This window comes from Carlito syrichta, unplaced genomic scaffold (assembly GCF_000164805.1).
Source record: "Carlito syrichta isolate Samal-C Ts95f unplaced genomic scaffold, Tarsius_syrichta-2.0.1 Scaffold120461, whole genome shotgun sequence".
In the NCBI taxonomy this organism is placed as follows: domain Eukaryota; kingdom Metazoa; phylum Chordata; class Mammalia; order Primates; family Tarsiidae; genus Carlito; species Carlito syrichta.
The window spans coordinates 71,653-90,502 of NW_007064557.1; the positions used below are offsets into that span (position 1 = coordinate 71,653).

At 43.1% G+C, this 18,850-nt stretch overlaps 1 protein-coding gene and 1 pseudogene across 1 annotated transcript in view; both read right to left on the minus strand.

Moving 5' to 3' along the window:
- Positions 1–18,539, minus strand: part of PACS1 (phosphofurin acidic cluster sorting protein 1) — a 51,743-nt gene extending 33,204 nt beyond the window's left edge. The window contains exons 1-2 of the mRNA XM_008048008.1: positions 18,454–18,539; positions 360–449 (exon numbers count right to left, since the gene is read on the minus strand). Coding sequence (XP_008046199.1) covers positions 360–449; positions 18,454–18,510 — 147 coding nt within the window. The 5' untranslated portion in view covers positions 18,511–18,539. The remainder of the gene's footprint in view (positions 1–359; positions 450–18,453) is intronic.
- On the minus strand, positions 5,288–6,339 carry LOC103249379 (annotated as a pseudogene).
- Positions 18,540–18,850: the final 311 nt, after the last annotated feature.

Here is an 18,850-nt window from a genome sequence, read left to right on the forward strand (position 1 = left end):
TTGGGCTAACGGGATAAGGATGAGAGGGAGACACACCAGGAGGGATAAGGAGTAGAAGGGAAGATGGAGATCATGGCACCCTCCATGAGGGTGTGTGCTGGGGGTGAATTACTAAGGAGAGGTGATGGGCACAGCAGGTGGCTAAGGGAGGGCGCCTACCTGTGTCCCAGCACCCTTGTCATGGCTGCCAAGGGACTGCTCTGGCCCAGGCTAGTCATGTACCTCCAGGTGCCTTTTATTAATTCCAGCCCAACTTGGGTAATGACTGTTCTTGGATCAAACAGTCTGCAAGTGAGAGGATGATTTGGGGACTAGACTAGATGAGCACATTAGAGCCCTAAGAGTTAGTGGGGCCTCACCTGAAGGGAGAAGGTTAATTGGAGCTCTGTTTCCACCAGTCCACTAGCTGGAAGGACAATCTCATTGGAGCGAAGAATCCTTTTTGAACCCTGCAACCAAGAAAACAAAAATTTGATGAAGCTTACCAAAAATCAGACCAAAAAGAAAATATGTTTGTAAATAACTTCTAAACTCTACATAACATTCTTACCAGTCCAGATATTTAATCAGTCTTTATTGTACTTACTTGAGTCAAGTCACCACTACAGGTAAGATTTAACATGTATTATGCTGTGGGATTCATACAGGGTTTCCACAGAAAAATGATGTGCTATCGCATGTGAGTCTTCCCAGTGCTCCTGAGCGTCAGCACCCCAGGGTGCTTTGACCTCCGTCCCGTATTCCCCTTTGCTCCCTCTGATTCTCCAGTGGTCCTGTCTTGTCTCTGGGCCTTTTCACATGCTTTTCTCCTCTTCTTGGATGCTCTTTTATACTTATGTGCACACAGCTAACTAATTTGCCTTTCAGGTCTCAGCTTGGATGAAAATTTTTTCTGGAAACATTCCCTACTTGTCCCCCTCTTCCAATCTAACACTTGAGTTAAGCATCCCTCTTCCCGCCAGTTACTTATCTCACTGAACTTGGAGCTCCACGAGACAGAGATGTGTCTTGTTCAACATGAATACTGGCACAGCACAGATGGTAAATAAATGCTGTTGAATAAATTAGTCTAAGAAACCACATAACCAGATTTAAAATTAGTAGGAAAAATTTAAAAAGAAAATACAACCTCCTAAGTTGAAAAGAATGTGATGAGATCTAGAAACTCATTTGCTGTTGAAGGTAAAGAAATCAGGGCAACCCTTTTAGAAAGTGGCCTGGCAGCCGGGCTTGGTGGCTCAGCCTGTAATTCCAGCGCTTTGGGAAGCTGAGGTGAGTGGATTGCCTGAGCCCGTGGGTTCGAGACCTGCCCGGGCAATTTGGCGAGACCTCATCTCTACAATAAACCAAAAATTAGCCGGGCGTGATAGCGTGCGCCTGTAGTTCCAGCTACTTGGAAGGCAGAAGGCTCGCTGAAGCCCAGCAGGTCGAGGCTGCGGTGGCTGGGAGCGACCACTGCACTCCAGTCTGGGTGACAGAGTGAGACTCCAACTCAAAAAAAAGAGAAAGTGACCTGGCAATAAAACATTTACCATTTATACTCAAAGATTGTAATCCAGGCCGGGCATAGTGGCTCATGCCTGTAATCCCAGTACTTTGGGAGGCTGAGGTGGGCAGATTGCTTGAGCCCAGAAGTTTGAGACCAGCCTGGGCAACAGAGTGAGTCCTCATCAATACAAAAAAATCGAAAAACCAAATTAGCTGGGTGTGGTGATACGCACTTGTAGTCCCACCTACTCGGGATGCTGAGGTGGAAGGATCATCTGAGCCAAGGAGGTCGAGGCTGCCATGAGCCATGATTGTCGTGACCATTCCACTGCACTCCAACCTGGGTGACACAGTGAGACCCTGACCCCTCCAAAAAAAAAAAAGTAATCCAATCTATAAGCAAGGAGCTGTTCACTGAAACTTTATCACAATGAGATACTCCTGAGCCGTGCATCTCTCACGTATCTTCTACAAAGTTGTGATTACTCTAGGACGTATTTCTGCTGAAATAGTTGTGCTATGGTGCTGATCCTTAGGAGAGAATTCCACATGTGAAAAAATGCCTTAGCCGCTCATGAGGTCAAAATGAGCCCAAAGAGGTGGGACTCGATGGTCATACTGTTCTACACTGAAGCTGTCCGTGGGCAATGGCGACAGAAGTAGGGCTGGACACCAAGTCAGCAGAAGCCCTCTCCACCCTGACACAGGCCAGGACCTCAGGCTACCTGGACGCCTGAGGGCTATAGTGACCATGGAAGACTGAGTATGTCAAGTAGATAAACTATACAAAGGAAAACAGACTGCCTCCAAGGCCTACACATTTATGGCACAATTGGAGATGTGAACACTGACTAGGTGTTTGGTGATATTTGATTTTATTTTAGGTGTGATAATGGTATTGTAGTTATGTTTAAAGAGTGTCTACATTTAAAAAATGCATACCGAGATATCTGTGGGTGAAAAGTTATGATGCATGGGATTGCTTCAAAAGAATACTGGTGAGGGAAATGGGCGGGATACAGATGAAACAAGACCGGCCACAAGTTGCCAACCGCTGAAGCTTGATAATGGGTACAAGGGAAGTGTAGCATACTATTCTGTCTACTTTTGCATATGTTTGAAGTTTTTCTAAAATAAAAAGTCAAAGAAAGTAATGCTTACCAGTTCTTGCAAGATTCTGGGCTTGGGGCAAATGCTCTCCCGGTTAAGTTCTGTGCTGCTAAAATGACACATCTAAAAGGCCAGCTATATTCTGTATATGTGGTCAAGTAGAGAAAATGCTCTACTTCCTTAAATCTCTTTAAAAGAAAATTAGGAGAAGAGTCTCTGCATATAAGTTAAAGCCAGGGGTACACAAGCTTTATTTGTTTTCCTGGGGAACACGTCCTATGCTATCAAGTGCTGGTCTGGAAAAAAGCTTAGGTCTCAAAGAATTGCCTAAGTCTTATGGAGAATGCAATTTATTGCATGCTTTCATAGGAGACAGCGGTTCTTTCAAGGGTTCCCAGGTCAAAACTATTTCCTATAGTTTTGTGTCCTATAACAATACGGACACAATCTCTGCCTTTTTCATTCATTCTCTCCCCAAAGTACAGTGGAGTTTTCCAGCGGCTCCATTATGTGCATTGTTGCAATAGACCGAGTGCTGAAGCAGCTAGGAGAATACAGCAGATATTAAAGAGATGTACAGAAATCTAACATGATCCATTTTTCTCACTGACTTTTTGTTTTGAAAAATTTATCAGCCAGGCTTGGTAGCTCAGCCTGTAATTCTAGCACTTTGGGAGGCCGAGGTGAGTGGACTGCCTGAGCCCACAGGTTCGAGACCAGCCTGGGCAACTTTGCAAGATTTCATCTCTATAATAAATAAAAAAATTAGCCGAGTGTGGTAGCGCATGCCTATAGTTCTGGCCACTTGGAAGGCTGAGGCAAAAGGATTGCCGGGGCCCAGCAGGTTGATGCTGACGTGATTGTAATGGAGTGAGACTCCAACTCAGAGAAAAAAAAAGAAAAATTTATCGTTCAGTTAACATATAATAAATGGGTGGGCTCGGTGGCTTAGCCTTTAATTCCAGCACTTTGTGAGACTGAAGCGAGTGGACTGCCTGAGCCCGCAGGTTCGAGACCAGCCGGAGCAACTTGGTGAAACCTCATCTCTACAAAAAAAAAAAATTAGCCGGGTGTGGTAGTGCACACCTGTAGTTCCGGCTACTTGGAAGGTTGAGGTGGAAAGATTGCTGGAACCCAGCAGGTCAATGCTGGGATGGCTGTGAGTGTGCCACTACACTTCAGTCTAGGCAACGGGGTGAGACTCCAACTCAAAAATAAAAAAATAAATAATAAATACAGTTAACTCTAAAAAAATTAAGTTGGGCTAAACTTTTTTTAAGTTGTAAAAAGAGATCAGCAGAAAGGCTTAAGGAATGCCGACACATTTGTAGTTCCAGCTACTTGGAAGGCTGAGGCAGAAGGATCACCGGAGCCCAGCAGGTCGAGGCTGTGGTGGCCGGGAGCGGCCCGCTGCACTCCAGTCTGGGCGACAGAGTGAGACTCCAACTCAAAAAAAAAAAAAAAAAAATTGAGGTTTAATTTAAATACAATAGAGTCTCAGATCTTAAGTCCACATGACCTCATGAGTATGTGTTGATAAACACACCACGTGACCCACATCTATATCAAAACACAGAATACCTCAATTACTCCATAAAATGCCCTGGTAGTCCTCCCAGTCAACCCTGCACCCCCTCAGAGGCAAGCACTGTCCTCATTTCTTTCACCATAGATTAGTTTTGCCTTTCCTAAAAATTCATATAAATGGGATCATCCAGTATATACTATTCTGGTCAGGCTTCTTTTGCCCAACATAGTGTGTTTGAGGTTCACACAGGTTGCTGCATGTATCAACAGTTCACTCCTTTTTATTGCTGAATATAAGTCTTTTCAAAAAGTGAATATATAATTTATTTAATATTCAAATTTCATTAAGACGTGTAATATGGCAATTTTACTGGAGATTTAACCCTATCTAGGATATGACTACTTGCTGGGGCTTAGCAACAGGGTCTAATTCACAGTTAGCATTAATTACATACCTTGTTGACTAAATACAATACCAAACAAAATGCATTCAAATACTTTCTAAAAAATAAATTTTAAAGACCTTTCTATTCAGGCTAATAACAAATACAAAAAAGGCAATATGTTAGTTTGACATAATTGGCTGATTTTATACAGTTCTTAAATATTTTATTTTATTTATTTATTTATTTAGAGTCAGAGTCTCAATCTGTCACCCAGACTGGAGTGCTGTGGCCGTTCCCGGCCACCGCAGCCTCGACCTGCTGGGCTCCGGCGATCCTTCCGCCTCAGCCTTCCAAGTAGCCGGAACTACAGGCATGCGCTACCACGTCCGGCTGATTTTTTGATTTATTGTAGAGATGAGGTCTTGCTGCCCAGGCAGGTCTCGAACCCGCGGGCTCAGGCAATCCACTCACCTCAGCCTCCCAAAGGTGCGGGATTACAGGCTGAGCCACCGAGCCCGGCTTAAGAAATACATTTCTAAGAAAGATTTACAGATCCATCTTTTATACCCATCCTAACAGTCTAACTCTAAAGAAGATAAAGCTGATGACTTTCTTCACAAGAGCTCACAACTAATGTCACCTTGCTATCAAAATCTATACTTCTGATCTGTCATGTGCATTGAGACAAGATTCAAATATTCCAGAAGCACAAAATCATTGTGATTGTTTACTCAGCAACAGCAAGCATTGCATTCAAAACTCTCTCAACCCAGGAATTAAATAAGGTCAGTCACATTCATGGGCAATTCCACCACTGTAGTACTGTAGAAAGTCTCAATGTCATGAAGAATCCTCTTTTTCAGTTACAAAGTTTGTAGCCCCTTTCCTCCCAAATCGGCCCTCTACAATTTGGTGAATTTAGTTTTCATGATTGGTAGGTGGATAACAGTTTATAACCAAAGATGCTTGTTACACATCAATACCACAAGCCAACAAGTCAGTAGTGATCAAAACACGGCCAAATCCTGATCGGAATTCCCTCATGATAACATCTCCTTCTTTCTGCTCCATGTTACCATGCAGGGCAGAAACTGTGAAATCCCTGGTGTGCATTTTCCCAGTAAGCCAGCCCATCGTGCCTCTTGTACTGAGAAAAATCACAGCCTGTGCAATGGTCAGTGTCTTGTACATATTACTAAGTGTATCCAACTTCTGTTCCTCTCTTTCAGTGTTCATATAAAACCGTGTGACCCTTCAGGGGTCAATTCTTCCTTTCTCATCATAATTTGAATTGGATCTCTCATGAATTTTTTTGTCACTTCCAAAACATGAGTTGGCATTGTGGCAGAAAGCAAACTACCCTGAATACTTATAGTTAATTTTTGGAAAAGCTCATAGATTAGATCCTAAAACCCTTAACTTCAACTGCTTCATCCAAAAGAAACATTGTGATCCATTCTGGAGAAGAATACCTTCTGTTTCATATCAAACACCCTGCCTGGTGTACCAGTATGTGGTGCTCCAGTCCGCAGCTTTTACACTTCATTTTGAACATTTGTCCCTCCAATGTAAGCGTGACAGTTTGCTCCCATGTAGCCTCCAAGTGCCAGGATGACCTTTTGGATCTGCAGAGTCAGTTTTCAGGTGGGGGCCCATACGAGTGCTTGGGTTTCCCTGAACTCAGTCTCCAACTGTCGCAGGATGCAAACAGCCAATGTGGCTGTCCTGCCAGTACCTAATTGAGCATTTGCAATTACTTCATACCCTTTAATACAAGGAATAACAGCTCTCTGCTGAACTGCTGACGGCTTCTAAAAACCAGAAGCATAGATGCCCCAAAGAAGAGACTCCTTTAAATTCATATCATGAAAGTTATTAACAATCTCATTCTAGTTGCTCTCAGTGACACCATCGAGGTCCATTCCCTCTGGGCTGCAGTGTTCTCTGTCATATTCCATAGTGACATCAGATAGGATCCCAAGAACCACTCAGCCCTGACTAAAGAGCTTCTGAATACAATTCTATTCTATGAATACACAGGCTGCGCATCACAGTCAAAACTTTGTTTCATGCACAAAATTATTAAAAATGTCCAAAATCACCTTCAGGCTATGTGTATACGGTCTACATACAACACAAATGAATTTCATGTTGAGGCTTGGGTCTCATCCCAAAGTTATGGCATTGTGTATATGCAAAGATTTCCCAATCCAGAAAAACCCGAGATCCAAAGCACTTCTGGTCCCAGGCGTTTCATATAAGGGACCCTCAACCTGGGCTACACTTTGTCAAGCCCTTCTCCTCTTGCCAAGTGGTCCTATGAGGGTCGTTCCTAGTTTTGTAGGAGTAGAATTGCTGGGTCTTCGGGTGGATGACATGTTGGGCTTTATGAGAAACTGTCAGGCCAGTTTCCAAGGTGTTGGTCCCATTTCACATCCCTAGCAGCTGTATGAGATCTCCAGTTTCTCCATGCACACTGACACTTAGTGTGGTCAGTTTACAATCCACAAATTCTAATAGGTACATGGAGAATATCACTGTGGTTATAATTTGGATTTCCTTGACAACTAATATTGAGCATCTGGTGGGGCACGGTGGCTCATGCCTGTCATCCCAGCATTTTGGGAGGCCAAGGCAGAAGGATCCCTTGAACCCAGAAATTTGATTCCAGCCTAGGCAACATAGTGAGAGCTCATCTCTACAAAAAAAAAATAGTTGGGCATGGTGGTGTGCACCTGTAGTCCCAGTTACTCGGGAGGCTGAGCCCAGGAAGTCAAGGCTGCAGTGAGCTGTGAGCCTGCCACTGCACTCCAGCCTGGGCGACAGAGTGAGGTTCCAACTAAAAAAAAAAAAAAAATCATCTTTTCATCAGTTTACTGGTCATTTGTACATCTCCACTTATGAAGTGTCAATCAAACATTATCTTTTGATGGATTATTCAACTTTCAAGTCCATTTAATTTTTTTCTTTTGTGGCTAATGTTTTGTGTCCTAAGAAGTCTTTGTCTATTCCAAGGTTGTAAAGTTTCTCTGCTATATTGCAGCAGACATTCTGCTCTGTTTTCCTTTAAAAGTTTTATAATTTTAGCTTTTATATTTAGGTTTCTTATATATTTCTGACTTGTTTTTATAAAATGCAGATTTTGTTTAATGCAGGAAGGAAAATCTCCTAAATATAACATTTCACAATATTTTTGTAATTAGAATAACATGCCAATTAAAAATAATAAAGGACATTCTGTCTCATCTGCTAGATAAAGGCTGTTTGTAGTAACTTCTATTACAAACAAGAGTCTTCTTTTTGAAACGAGGTCTTGTTATGTTGCCCAGGCTGTTCTCAAACTCCTGGTTTAAGTGATTCTCCTCCTGCTTCAGCCTTCTGAGTAGCCGGGATTACAGGCACGTACCACCGCACCTGAATTGTAAACAAGAATTTTCACCTGCCTTTGTTTAGGTTCTTTTGATTTACGAATTCTCTAAAAAATCAATCTCAGAAATGCTGAGAGAACTGGGTGTGGTGGCACATGCTTATAGTCCCAGTTACTAGGGAGGCTGAGGTGGGAGACTGCTTGAGCCCAAGTAGTGAGCCATGATCACACCACTGCACTCCAGCCTGGGCAACAGGGAGGAAGGAAGGCAGAGAAGGGGCGAGGAGGGTGGTGGGGTATTTGGCAATATTTGGAGATCTTCTGGTTGTCCTAACTGGAGTCGGGGTATGATATAGGCATCTAGAGGGTAGAGGCCATGGATACTGCTGACTGTTTTCAATGCACAGGACGGCCCCCACAACGAAAAACGATCTGACCCAAATTCCCAGGAGTGCCAAAGGTGAGAAACCCTGCTCTTTCTGAAGCCTGGGTCTCCCTTGAAGACTCTGCTCCCCAGGCAGCCCTCTCAAATGGTGGCTGCTCTTTTCCCACAACCCACATACCCTGGGGCTTGGAGTGGGGCAGGTGTCCTCCTTGCCCCTCACCACCAGCTCTAGAACATTCTCTCTTCTACATCCCTAAAAGCTCCCCACTTTGAACTGATGTCTTCAGCTCAGATCATCCTCCCTTCCTTGCTGTTCTTGATCTCAGCCCCTGCCTCACTCACCGTTCCTCTCCCCAGCATCACTCTGGTAATAACCCTGTATGATTTCAACATATGCCCTTTCTAACATCCTGGCCTCTGGGTCTCCCCTAATTCCTCTCTCCCATGCTCTTGTCCTCACACTCAGGTCAGCCACTCTTCCACATGATCACACTCCGGACCTTACTGCTGCCAAAAGTCACAACCAGTGCCAGGCCTCACTATCTCGATTGCATGCACCGCGCTGTGACTGCCACCTCCTAGCCTTCCAGCTCGTCCTCTCCAGCCCATCAGCTGAGATGATCTTTCAAACCCAGCAGGACCTACAACCTTTATGTGTCCCCATGCACCTGCTGCCCTGATTTCCTTCTCACCCAGTTTCAATGGCGTGGCCAATCTTGACAAACTCACCCGTGCGCTGCCCCCAGCTCCTTTGCCCTGCTCTTGCTCTACCATACTCATTTGGTTAAATTACAACCCTATTTAAATCCAACTGTACCAGTTGAACATGCTCGGAGAGAAACATAATCAGGCTAGCTGGTCTGACTTTAAATTGATGACCCCAATTTTTTTTTTTTTTTGTAAGAGACTCTCTGTCACCCAGGCTGGAGCGCAGTGGCATGCTCATGGTCACCGCAGCCTCGACCTGAGGGACTCAGGCGATCCTTCTGCCTCACCCTTCCAAGTAGCTGGAACCACAGATGTGTGCCACCACATCCGGCTAATTATTTTGATTTATTGTAGAGGTGAGGTCTCACCAAGTTGCCCAGGTTGGTCTTGAACCTCTGGGCTCAGGCAACCCTTTGCCTCTGCCTCCCAAAGTGCTGGGATGACAGGTGTGAGTCACCACACCTGGCTACAACCCAAATCTTAAGTGGGCCGCTCAAGCTGCCTGGTAATCATTCTACATTTTCCCAAGGCCCCTCACTTTCCCACTCAACTACCACATGACGATTTCACACTTCCTGTTTCCCTTCAAATCTCTAACACCTTACCCATCTTCTCACTCAAAGCTGATAACCTGGATTCCTGCTTCGCTGGGAAAGACACAGCAATCTGCTGCCCTGCTCCTGTCCTCACACACCCCGATTCCTGGGTCACATGCGCGAATGCCCCTGCTCCCAGCCACAGCCAAATGTTCTACATGCATTCAACTCATTCTTTCTCCCCACTCAAAGACACCGTTCCAGCCATTCTTTTCTCTTACATAATCAACTTTCCTCCTCATGCTGGATCATTCCAATTAGCAAACATCCTGTTATTTCTCTCATCTTAAAAACAAAAACAACCCAAAAAACTTCTCTTGTTCCCATAAGCCCTGGCGGGTTACCACCCCATGTTCCGCCTTCCTGTCACAGCAGCTGCCTCAGGGGCTGTTTCTGCTCCCCTGAAGTCCTCTTCTTCCATTTTCTCTTAAATGCATTCCAGCCAGCCTTCCTGTCTTCACCACCCCACCAATGGACAAGCTCTCCAGTATTCTCCTTTTTGGTGAATCTGATGATTGAATCTCGTCTTCTTGGTCCATCTGTAGCTTTAGATACAGCTGACCACTTGATACTCCCGCCAACGCGTCCTTCACTGGGCTTTCAGAACACCACTCTCCTCTGGGTTTCTTCTTGCCCTCGAGGGACCCTTTCTCGCCGTCCTCTTCCTGACTTCCTCCCTCCTGAACACCAAATATCTCCTCTTGCCTGTTGAGTAGGCATCTCAGACAGAACTTGATGAGCCAACTACTTCTGGATCTTTCCTCCAAATCTGCTTCACCTTCCACAGCTGCTCAAGCCGAAACTCTGGCACCACCCTCATCTATTGCCCGAGTCGTTGTGGCCTGTTTTTTTTTTCTTCTTTCCTTTTTTTTTTTTTTTGAATCGGGATCTCATTCTGTCACCCAGGCTGCAGCTCAGAGGCACGATCAAGATTCACCACAGCCTCGACCTCCTAGGCTCAGGTGATCCTCCTGCCTCAACCTCTTGAGTAGTTGGGACAACAGGCGTGTGCTACCATGTTTGCTAACTATTTATTTTTTCGTAGAAGTGAGGTCTTGCTATACTGCCGAGGTTGGCCAAACTCCTGGGCTCAACCAGTCCTCCCGCCTCGGCCTCCCAAGGTGCTGGGATTACAGGCATGAGCCGCTGCGCCTGGCCTTGTTCTGTGGCCTGTTAAATACTGGCCTTCCTGATTGCTCTCTTTCCTACGTTCAACAGCCAAAATGTCCTCTCACACCTCTATCCAAAACCCTCCAATTCACACAGAAGAAAACCAGAGACCTTGCAATTCTATGCCCCCCTCTATCCCCACTGCTTCGACCTCTCCTGCTACTCTCATTTCCCTTGGGCCTCCCAGGTCGCCTCCTCTTCCTCTTCTCGATTCTGCCAGGCAAGTCGGACCCACGTTCACCTTAGGGCCTTGCAGTGGCTTTTCCCTCTGTCTGGAAGGCTCTTTTTTCAGATATGTGCACAGTTCACTTCCTCACCTCCCTCGAAGTCTCTGCATAAATTTCATCTTCTCAACGAGGCCTACTCTGTAGACAATCGGTTGGCTTCCTCCCCGGCACTCTCCAGCCCCTTTATCTTATTTTATTTATTTTCTCCACAGGATATACCACCTTCCAGTAGCAGCAGCTCTCATTATTGGAACTCTCACCACTCAAACCTGTAAAAATTTTTATCCCAGGATCTCTTGAGCCCAGGAGTTTAAGGCTGCTGTGAACTGATTGTGCCACTGGGTGATAGAGCGAGACCCTATCTCTAACAAAAAAATTTCTATCCCCAATTCACTGCCTGAATTGCAAACTATCTAAGAGGAATCTGCATGTGCAGGTAACAGGATGGAGAGTGCGGTGCATCCGACAATCAGCTGGTGCTGGCCCTTTTAAGTATAGCACAGTATTTTTTGCATTTTTCCAACCATTCCCCAAAGACTTAGCTTTCATGAGTCGCATTATTTGCTTCTTCCAGGTGCCTGGAGCACTACCAACCACACATACTTATGTGTCCTTTGTTTTTCTGTATAACAGTATACAAGAGGGGACCTCCCCAAAAAGGAGTTATCTTTTGGCAGGTGGCCTCTTTTAGTACAGACTTCCCTTGCTAGTTAAGTGTTGTAGGAACGCATTGGCGTCAGTGAAAGGCTGCGTTTGGCTTCAGTGAATTTTTCTGGAGATTCTTTCAATGCATTTGCCTATTTCGTGATGGGTGATTTACAAGTGCACCTGCCCACATTGGGCTGAGTGTTCAGCAGTTTTTGACCAAAATGACATGACTCCCATGCCCCGCCCTCCTTATTCACCCAGTCTTGCTCCAAGTGACTTTGTTTTTTGTTTCCCTGGATGACAAAAGCCCACAAAGGGAACTGTTTTGCTGATATGGAAGAGATGAAACAAAAAACAGCAGAAGTACTAAAAGGCTTCAAAACTGACGAGTTCAAAAACTGTTTTTAGCAGTGGAAAAAGCATCTTGATAGGTGTATTGCATCACACAGAGAATACTTTAAAGGTGAATGAAGTTTAAACATGTCAGAAAAAAGACACAATCTTTTTATAAATAAATTCTGTTTTTTGGGAGTCCTTCCTTGTATCTTCATTTGCAGTATAGAAGCAAAACAATTTATATCTAATACTATAGCATCATTACAGCACATAACAATATCAACTAGTTAAGTATTACTGTGTTAAAAATTAGGTTATTGGCTGGGCACAGTGACTCATGCCTGTAATCCCAGCGCTTTGGGAGGCTGAGGCAAGAGGACTGCTTGAGTCCAGGAGTTTGAGACCAGCCTGGGTAACATTAGGACACCTCATTTGTACACACACACACAAAATCAGCTGGGTATGGTGGTGTGCACCTATAGTCCCAGCTACTTAAGAGGCTGCTGAAGTAGGAGGATCACCTGAGCCCAGAGGATTGAGGCTGTGGTGAGCCATGATCATGCCACTGCACTCCACGCTGGGTGACAGAGTAAATCCTGACACACACACAAATTAGGTACTGGTGTTCTAAATGTTTTTATAAATTAAAAATTATTGGTGGAGTTTTATACAGATATTTAAGAGCATTGTAGTGATAGTTGAGAAAACTGGCTAGTGTTTCTTGGATGTCTGAAATACATTGTTATTTTTCCCATTTAAATCATGAAATATCGGCTTCTTCCATCCAGTATCTTTTCAGGAATAGATGAGATCTCAAGGAATGCCTGAATATAACTTATTTTATTTTATTTTTATTTTTTTTGAGTTGGACTCTCACTCTGTCGCCCAGACTGGAGTGCAGTGGCACGCTCCCGGCCACCGCAGCCTTGACCTGCTAGGCTCCGGCAATTCTTCCACCTCAGCCTTCTAAGTAGCTGGAACTACAGGCAGGTGCTACCACGCCTGGCTAATTTTTGATTTATTGTAGAGATGAGGTCTCGCCAAGTTGCCCACGCAGGTCCCGAACCTGCAGGCTCAGACAATCTACTCACCTCAGCCTCCCAAAGCACGGGATTACAGACTGAGCCACCAAGCCCCGTTATAACTTTTTTTTTTTTTTGAGTTGGAGTCTCACTTCATTGTCTGGGCTGAATTGCAGTGGCACACTCACGGTCACCCCAGCGTCGACATGCTGGGTTCTGGCAATCTTTTCGCCTCAGCCTTCCAAATAGCTGAAATATAGGTGTGTGCTACCATCCCCAGCTAATTTTTTGATTTATTTTAGAGACGAGGTCTCGCCAGGTTGCCTGGACTGGTCTCGAACCCGTGAGCTCAGGCAATCCGCTCACCTCGGTCTCCCAGGCTGAGTCACCAAACCCAGTCTATAATTTTCTTATTTGTTTATTGTCTCTTTCCTTCTACTACAATAATTCCCAAATTTTTGGTCTCAGGACCTTTTTAACACTCTTAAAAATTATTAAGGATCCCAAATTGCTTTTGCTTATGTCAATGTATCTATCAATACCCACCCTATTAGGAATTAAAAGATACTTTAAAATATTTATTAACAATAATAGACCTTTTATGTGTTTAAAAATCAACTTTTTAAAATAAAAATATTTTCCAAAACAAAAATAATTTATTGAGAAGTTTTATAAAATAACAGCTTTATTGGGATATAATTCAAATACCATACAATTCACTTATTTAAAGCATACAATTCAATAGCTTTAAGCATATTCAGAGTTGTGTGACCATTACTACAGTTAGTGTCAGGACACTCTCATCACTCCACAAGGAAACCCCACATTCTTTAGCTGTCACCCTTCCTAACCTGCCCATCCTCCACCCTTTGCCCCTGACAGCCAATATACTTTCTGGCTCTAGGGATTTGCCTATTCTGGACATTTCATATAGATGGAATCATACACCATGTGGTCTGTTGTGTCTTGCTTCTTTCACTTAGCATCATGGTTTCAAGGGTCATCCATGTTGTAGCACCACTAGACTTTGTGCTTTTTCATTGCCAAATAATAGTTGACTATATGAATATACCACATTTTATTTATCTATGTATCAATTGATGGACTTGGGTTGTTTCTACTTTTTAGCTACAGTGAATAATGCTGTTATGAACATCTGCATGCTAGATCTCAAGTGCTTTCATTTCTCTTGGGTACTTACCTAGGTGCAGAATCGCTAGGTCATATGGTAACTCTGTGTTTAATCTTCTGAGAAACTGCCAGAATGTTTTCCAAAGTTGCTGCACTATTCTACATTCCCAACAACAGTGTATGGGGGAGATGGCATAGTTTTACATTTCTGCAGATCTTTTTAATGAATGGCTTAATAAAAGACAGCTGGATTATCATACCTGTTTCTGTATCCAATTGTTGCAAAATATTTTGGTTGAGTATATGAAAAAAAATCCAGATTCAAAGAGATACATAGCTGGGAAACAGAGGAGCATTTTAACAGCCTTTTCAGATAATTGTGGAATAGTTTTATTTGATACTACATCAAGACTCTTTAAGTGGTAGTTTCTTAAAGTTTAGTTGCAAAATAGAATTCTAAACCACATCAGTAAGGTTTTTGTACTATGTATTAAAAGTCAATTAATTAACAGAAAAGGGACATTAATGGAAAAACTAGAAAATCTGAGGTCTATAATTTAGTTACTAGTATTGTACCAATGATAATTTCTTAGTTTTGATAAATGTACTATGGTTAGGGAAAATGTTATCCACTGGGAGAAGCCAAATGAGGGGTACATACAGAAGAAACTCTCTGGACTATCTCTGTAGCTCTATACATTTAAAATTATTTCAAAATAAAAAGTTAAAAATAAAATCCAACCCATTGGTCTATTTTGTTCTTTGATTAGATCTTTCCAGCATGATTTTGTAAGTTCATGCTTTGGTTATTTGGAAAACATTGGTTCACTTAATTATGAAAATCCTCCAAATGTTATACATTTCATTATATGACATAAAAAATTCAAAATCATTAAACAGTATCTCTGATCTCTTCAGAAAAGTCTTTAAGAAACAGAAAGCTGGCCAGGTGCTTTCTGTTTCAAGCCTGTAATCCCAGCACTTTGGGAGGTCAAGATTTTTGGCACTTTTGGATTGCCTGAGCCCAGGGTTCGAGACCAGCCTGGGCAACTTGGCAAGACCTCATCTCTACAATAAATCAAAAAATTAGCCAGGCATGGTGGTGTGTGCCGGTAGTTCTAGCTACTTGGAAGGCTGACGTGGTAGGATCTCCCTGAGCCCAGAAGGTCGAGGCTGTACTGCAGCCTGGGCAACAGTGAGACTCTGACTCAAAAAAAAAAAAAAAAAAAGAATTAGGAAGCTGTTAAGCTTACAGTGACAGAGATAAGCTTTTCAAAATTCTAATTTTCACTTAAAAGTTCACTGGCAACAAGTTGATTTCCTTGAAGCAAAAGACTAGCTTTCATTTTCAAGAAAACACTTTCCAAATACCTGAGTCTGAATAACAGTTTGTCTACAAGTTCTTCTTTCAATTGAAAAATGGTGTTCCGTGTAGTCTTGGTTATCAAAATACTCATATAGCTTTGGGATTTTGAATTGGTAAATATTCATGATGTGTGAAAAAGCATGATACATACTGTACGATCTCAATCCCATGAAATTGGCTGTTGTGTCTATGCACAGAGGACCGAGAAGGGAATGTCAAACTATAAACTGCTTGTGATTGTGGATGACTTTGTTCTTTGCTTCTTGTGTTTTTCAGTTTCCTATAATGCAAATATTAACTTTTAAGAAATAAAGGTTATTTTAAAAATCTGACAAAAAAAAAAAAGAAAAATGGTGTTCCATTGGGCTGGGCATGGTGCCTCACACCTGTAATCCCAGCACTTTGGGAGCCTGAGGGGAAGGATTGCTTGAGTCCAAAGTTTGAGACCAGCCTGGGCAACAAAGAAAGACCTCATCTCTACAAAAAATTAGCTGGGCGTGGTGGGGTGTGCCTGTTACTTGGTAGGATGAGGTGTAAGGATTGCCTGAGCCCAGGAGTTTGAGGCCGCAGTGAGATGTGATCATGCCACTGCCTGGGCAACAGAATGAGACCCTGGCTCAAAAAACAAAACAAAACAAAAAACAGTGTGCCATGAAAAAAGCAGCTCCTGTGGTTCCCATCTCCATCACACAAGCCCTTGTCCACAAGACAGACGTCATGCTTTGCTGTGACACAGAAGCGTTTTAAGCATCTTCCCATCTCATCACACGTGATATGAGAAAGATGTGTACTCAAGAGCTGAGTCAGAATAAATTGACTCCTCAAAGACATTCTGCTTCCTCAAAGACATTCTGAAGTGAAACTTACTTCTCACATGTGGTGGTTAATAATACAATGGCCACTGGTGCATCCTGGTGTGTTTGTGCTTGAGGGGCCAGCAGCTTTATACACTGTTGCTCTGGCACCTTCAGTGCAAACGGCCACACAGGAGAAAGGCAAATAATGCCACAGTATTATCATGAACGTGGCTTTGACCTCCTGCACCCCCTGAAAGTGTCTTAGGGACCTGAGGGTTTGTGGACCTCATTTTGGGAACTGCGGCTCTCCTAGAACATGAAGCTCCTCAAAGGCAGGGGTTTTTGTCTGCTTTGTTCACTGCTATATCCCCTGTGTCTAGAACAATGTTTGGCACATAACAGATGCTCAGTAAGTATTCATTACATGAGTGCATAAATTAAGTGACTGAATAAATGAATGCAATAACATCTGTAATCACTTTCTGCTCGGAAGTAGAGTGATAAAAAATTCAGGATATTTCTAGTTTGTGGTATAAATTAAAATTTCACAGAATGTTAAATATTTAATCAGGAAATAAAAGAAACGATTTCTTTGGGTAAAAGCTTTTAACTGCAAGGAAGACAAAAGCAGCAGGGAACTTTCAGAACCATCCCAACAGTGTTTACACAGGAAAGCAACAGCCTTTAGCAAAGGAGACAATTCCTGAAAACAGGAGCATCTCCTGTGACCCAGAAATGGGGCAAAATCAGGAAAGGAGAACGAGACACTAACAGCTGCCACTTCACATCATCGTCTCACACTTGTTTTTCCAACCCATAGTGTCTGGGAGTGTTTCACAGATTTGGAAGGAATTATGTATTAAAATAAACAGGGAATTAGAATATAAGGTGGGACACACAGGAATTCACAGGGAATGGTTAAAACATTTTAAGTTTTGAGGACTAAATTAAGATCATGTATTTATCCCACTAAGAGACCTGAAGACCTCAAAGTATGATTCACAAACTGTGAGTGCTAAAGATGTGGATTAACAAAGGCAATATGAGTACAATAAACAGCTGCATAAAATAGGTGAGCTAGTTAACAAAATATTCTGGTTAGTGGGGAGTTACTATATAGTTTGCTCTTTCTCAATGAACACAAATTCAATAAATACACTGTCCCCAAGCTGAAGAATTCAGTCATTATTTTAATTAATTAATTTATAGAGATGAGGTCTTTCTAAGTTACCCAGGGTGGTCTTGAACTCCTACCCTCAAGTGATCCTTCCACTTTTGTCTCTCAAAGTGTTGAGATTACAGGCATGAGCCACTAGGCCCTGCCTCAGTCATTATTTAATGACTGCAGAGGCACTTCAGAATCTCATTCCGCTCCAGGGTATCATCAGTAGGAAGGATTTACCAGTTAAGGAAGGTCTAGTAATGGAGTGTAATGAATATGTAAATTACACACTCTTTAATTTCTAGTCCCACTCTGCCACTTGGTAATTGGCTGGTACCAGGTAAATTCCTGAACCCTTCTATAGTTCAGTTTCTCTCTTCTCCTTTTCTGAAATTCAGAAATATTTAGAGTACACATGCTTGGGAACTATTTTAGGCCCCTTGAAAATACTGAGTTAAGTGTAGGAGTTACATGTGGGATTTACCCACAAGACAAAATACCCCAGTAAACCTTAAATTGCGGAGTCTTTAAGTGCACAATAGAATATTGGGGGGAAGAAAGTAAACTGCTGAGTCTGAAATAACAATCTATGTAAGTTTCTCCCATCCTCTAGAAAACCTCCAAAGTGCTTCCCCAACCCATGCATCTGCTCGGCCCTAGCATTCCTGGGAATAAGACTGAAACCAACACTAGCCACCCTAGTAATTTCCGAGTAGTTTACAAAGCACTTTAGCATCTGTATCCCTTGATCTTCGTTCTAAACCTGTTAGCTAGGCCATGCAGGAAGAGCCATTTCTGTTCTTCAGACAAAAAAAGGGAAGGTTTAAAGAAATTGAGAGCCTTAACTAAGAGGCAGAACTGGGGCTCAGTGGGTCACATGAGCGTCACTGTCATTCCACTACTGCACCCAGTTGTGCTAAGTGAAGGAAGAAAGAGGTGGTCCCCAGAGGAACTTCTGAAGCCCCCACAGCAGGCAATGGTGATCTGGCTTCCCTGGGCCCTGGACAGGCAATCCTGCTCCACTCACCTGCAGCTTCACAGCAATGACCACTGAGTTAAGATCTTTGTCCATTTCTTTCAGCATGACGAGTTTCTTCAGGGTCAAGCTGAATAGTCTAGAAAAACAGAGAAAGAAGACATGTCAAACATAAGGATCTTCCAAGAAATGTGATAGACAATTGTCAGGAGCCAGCCTCAGAGGCCTTCACGTTGACAGGGTCCGGAAGGCCGAAGACCCCAGGTTGCAGGGCACTTTGCAGTCATGATTAAGTTAAGAATCCTGAGATGGGGAGATTATCCTGCATTATCTGGGTGGGCCCAATATAATTACAAGAGCCACTATAAGAGGGAAACAGGGAGGCAGGGAGGCCAGAGTCACAGAAGGAGATGTGACTAGAGAAGCAGAGGCTATAGTGATGTAACTG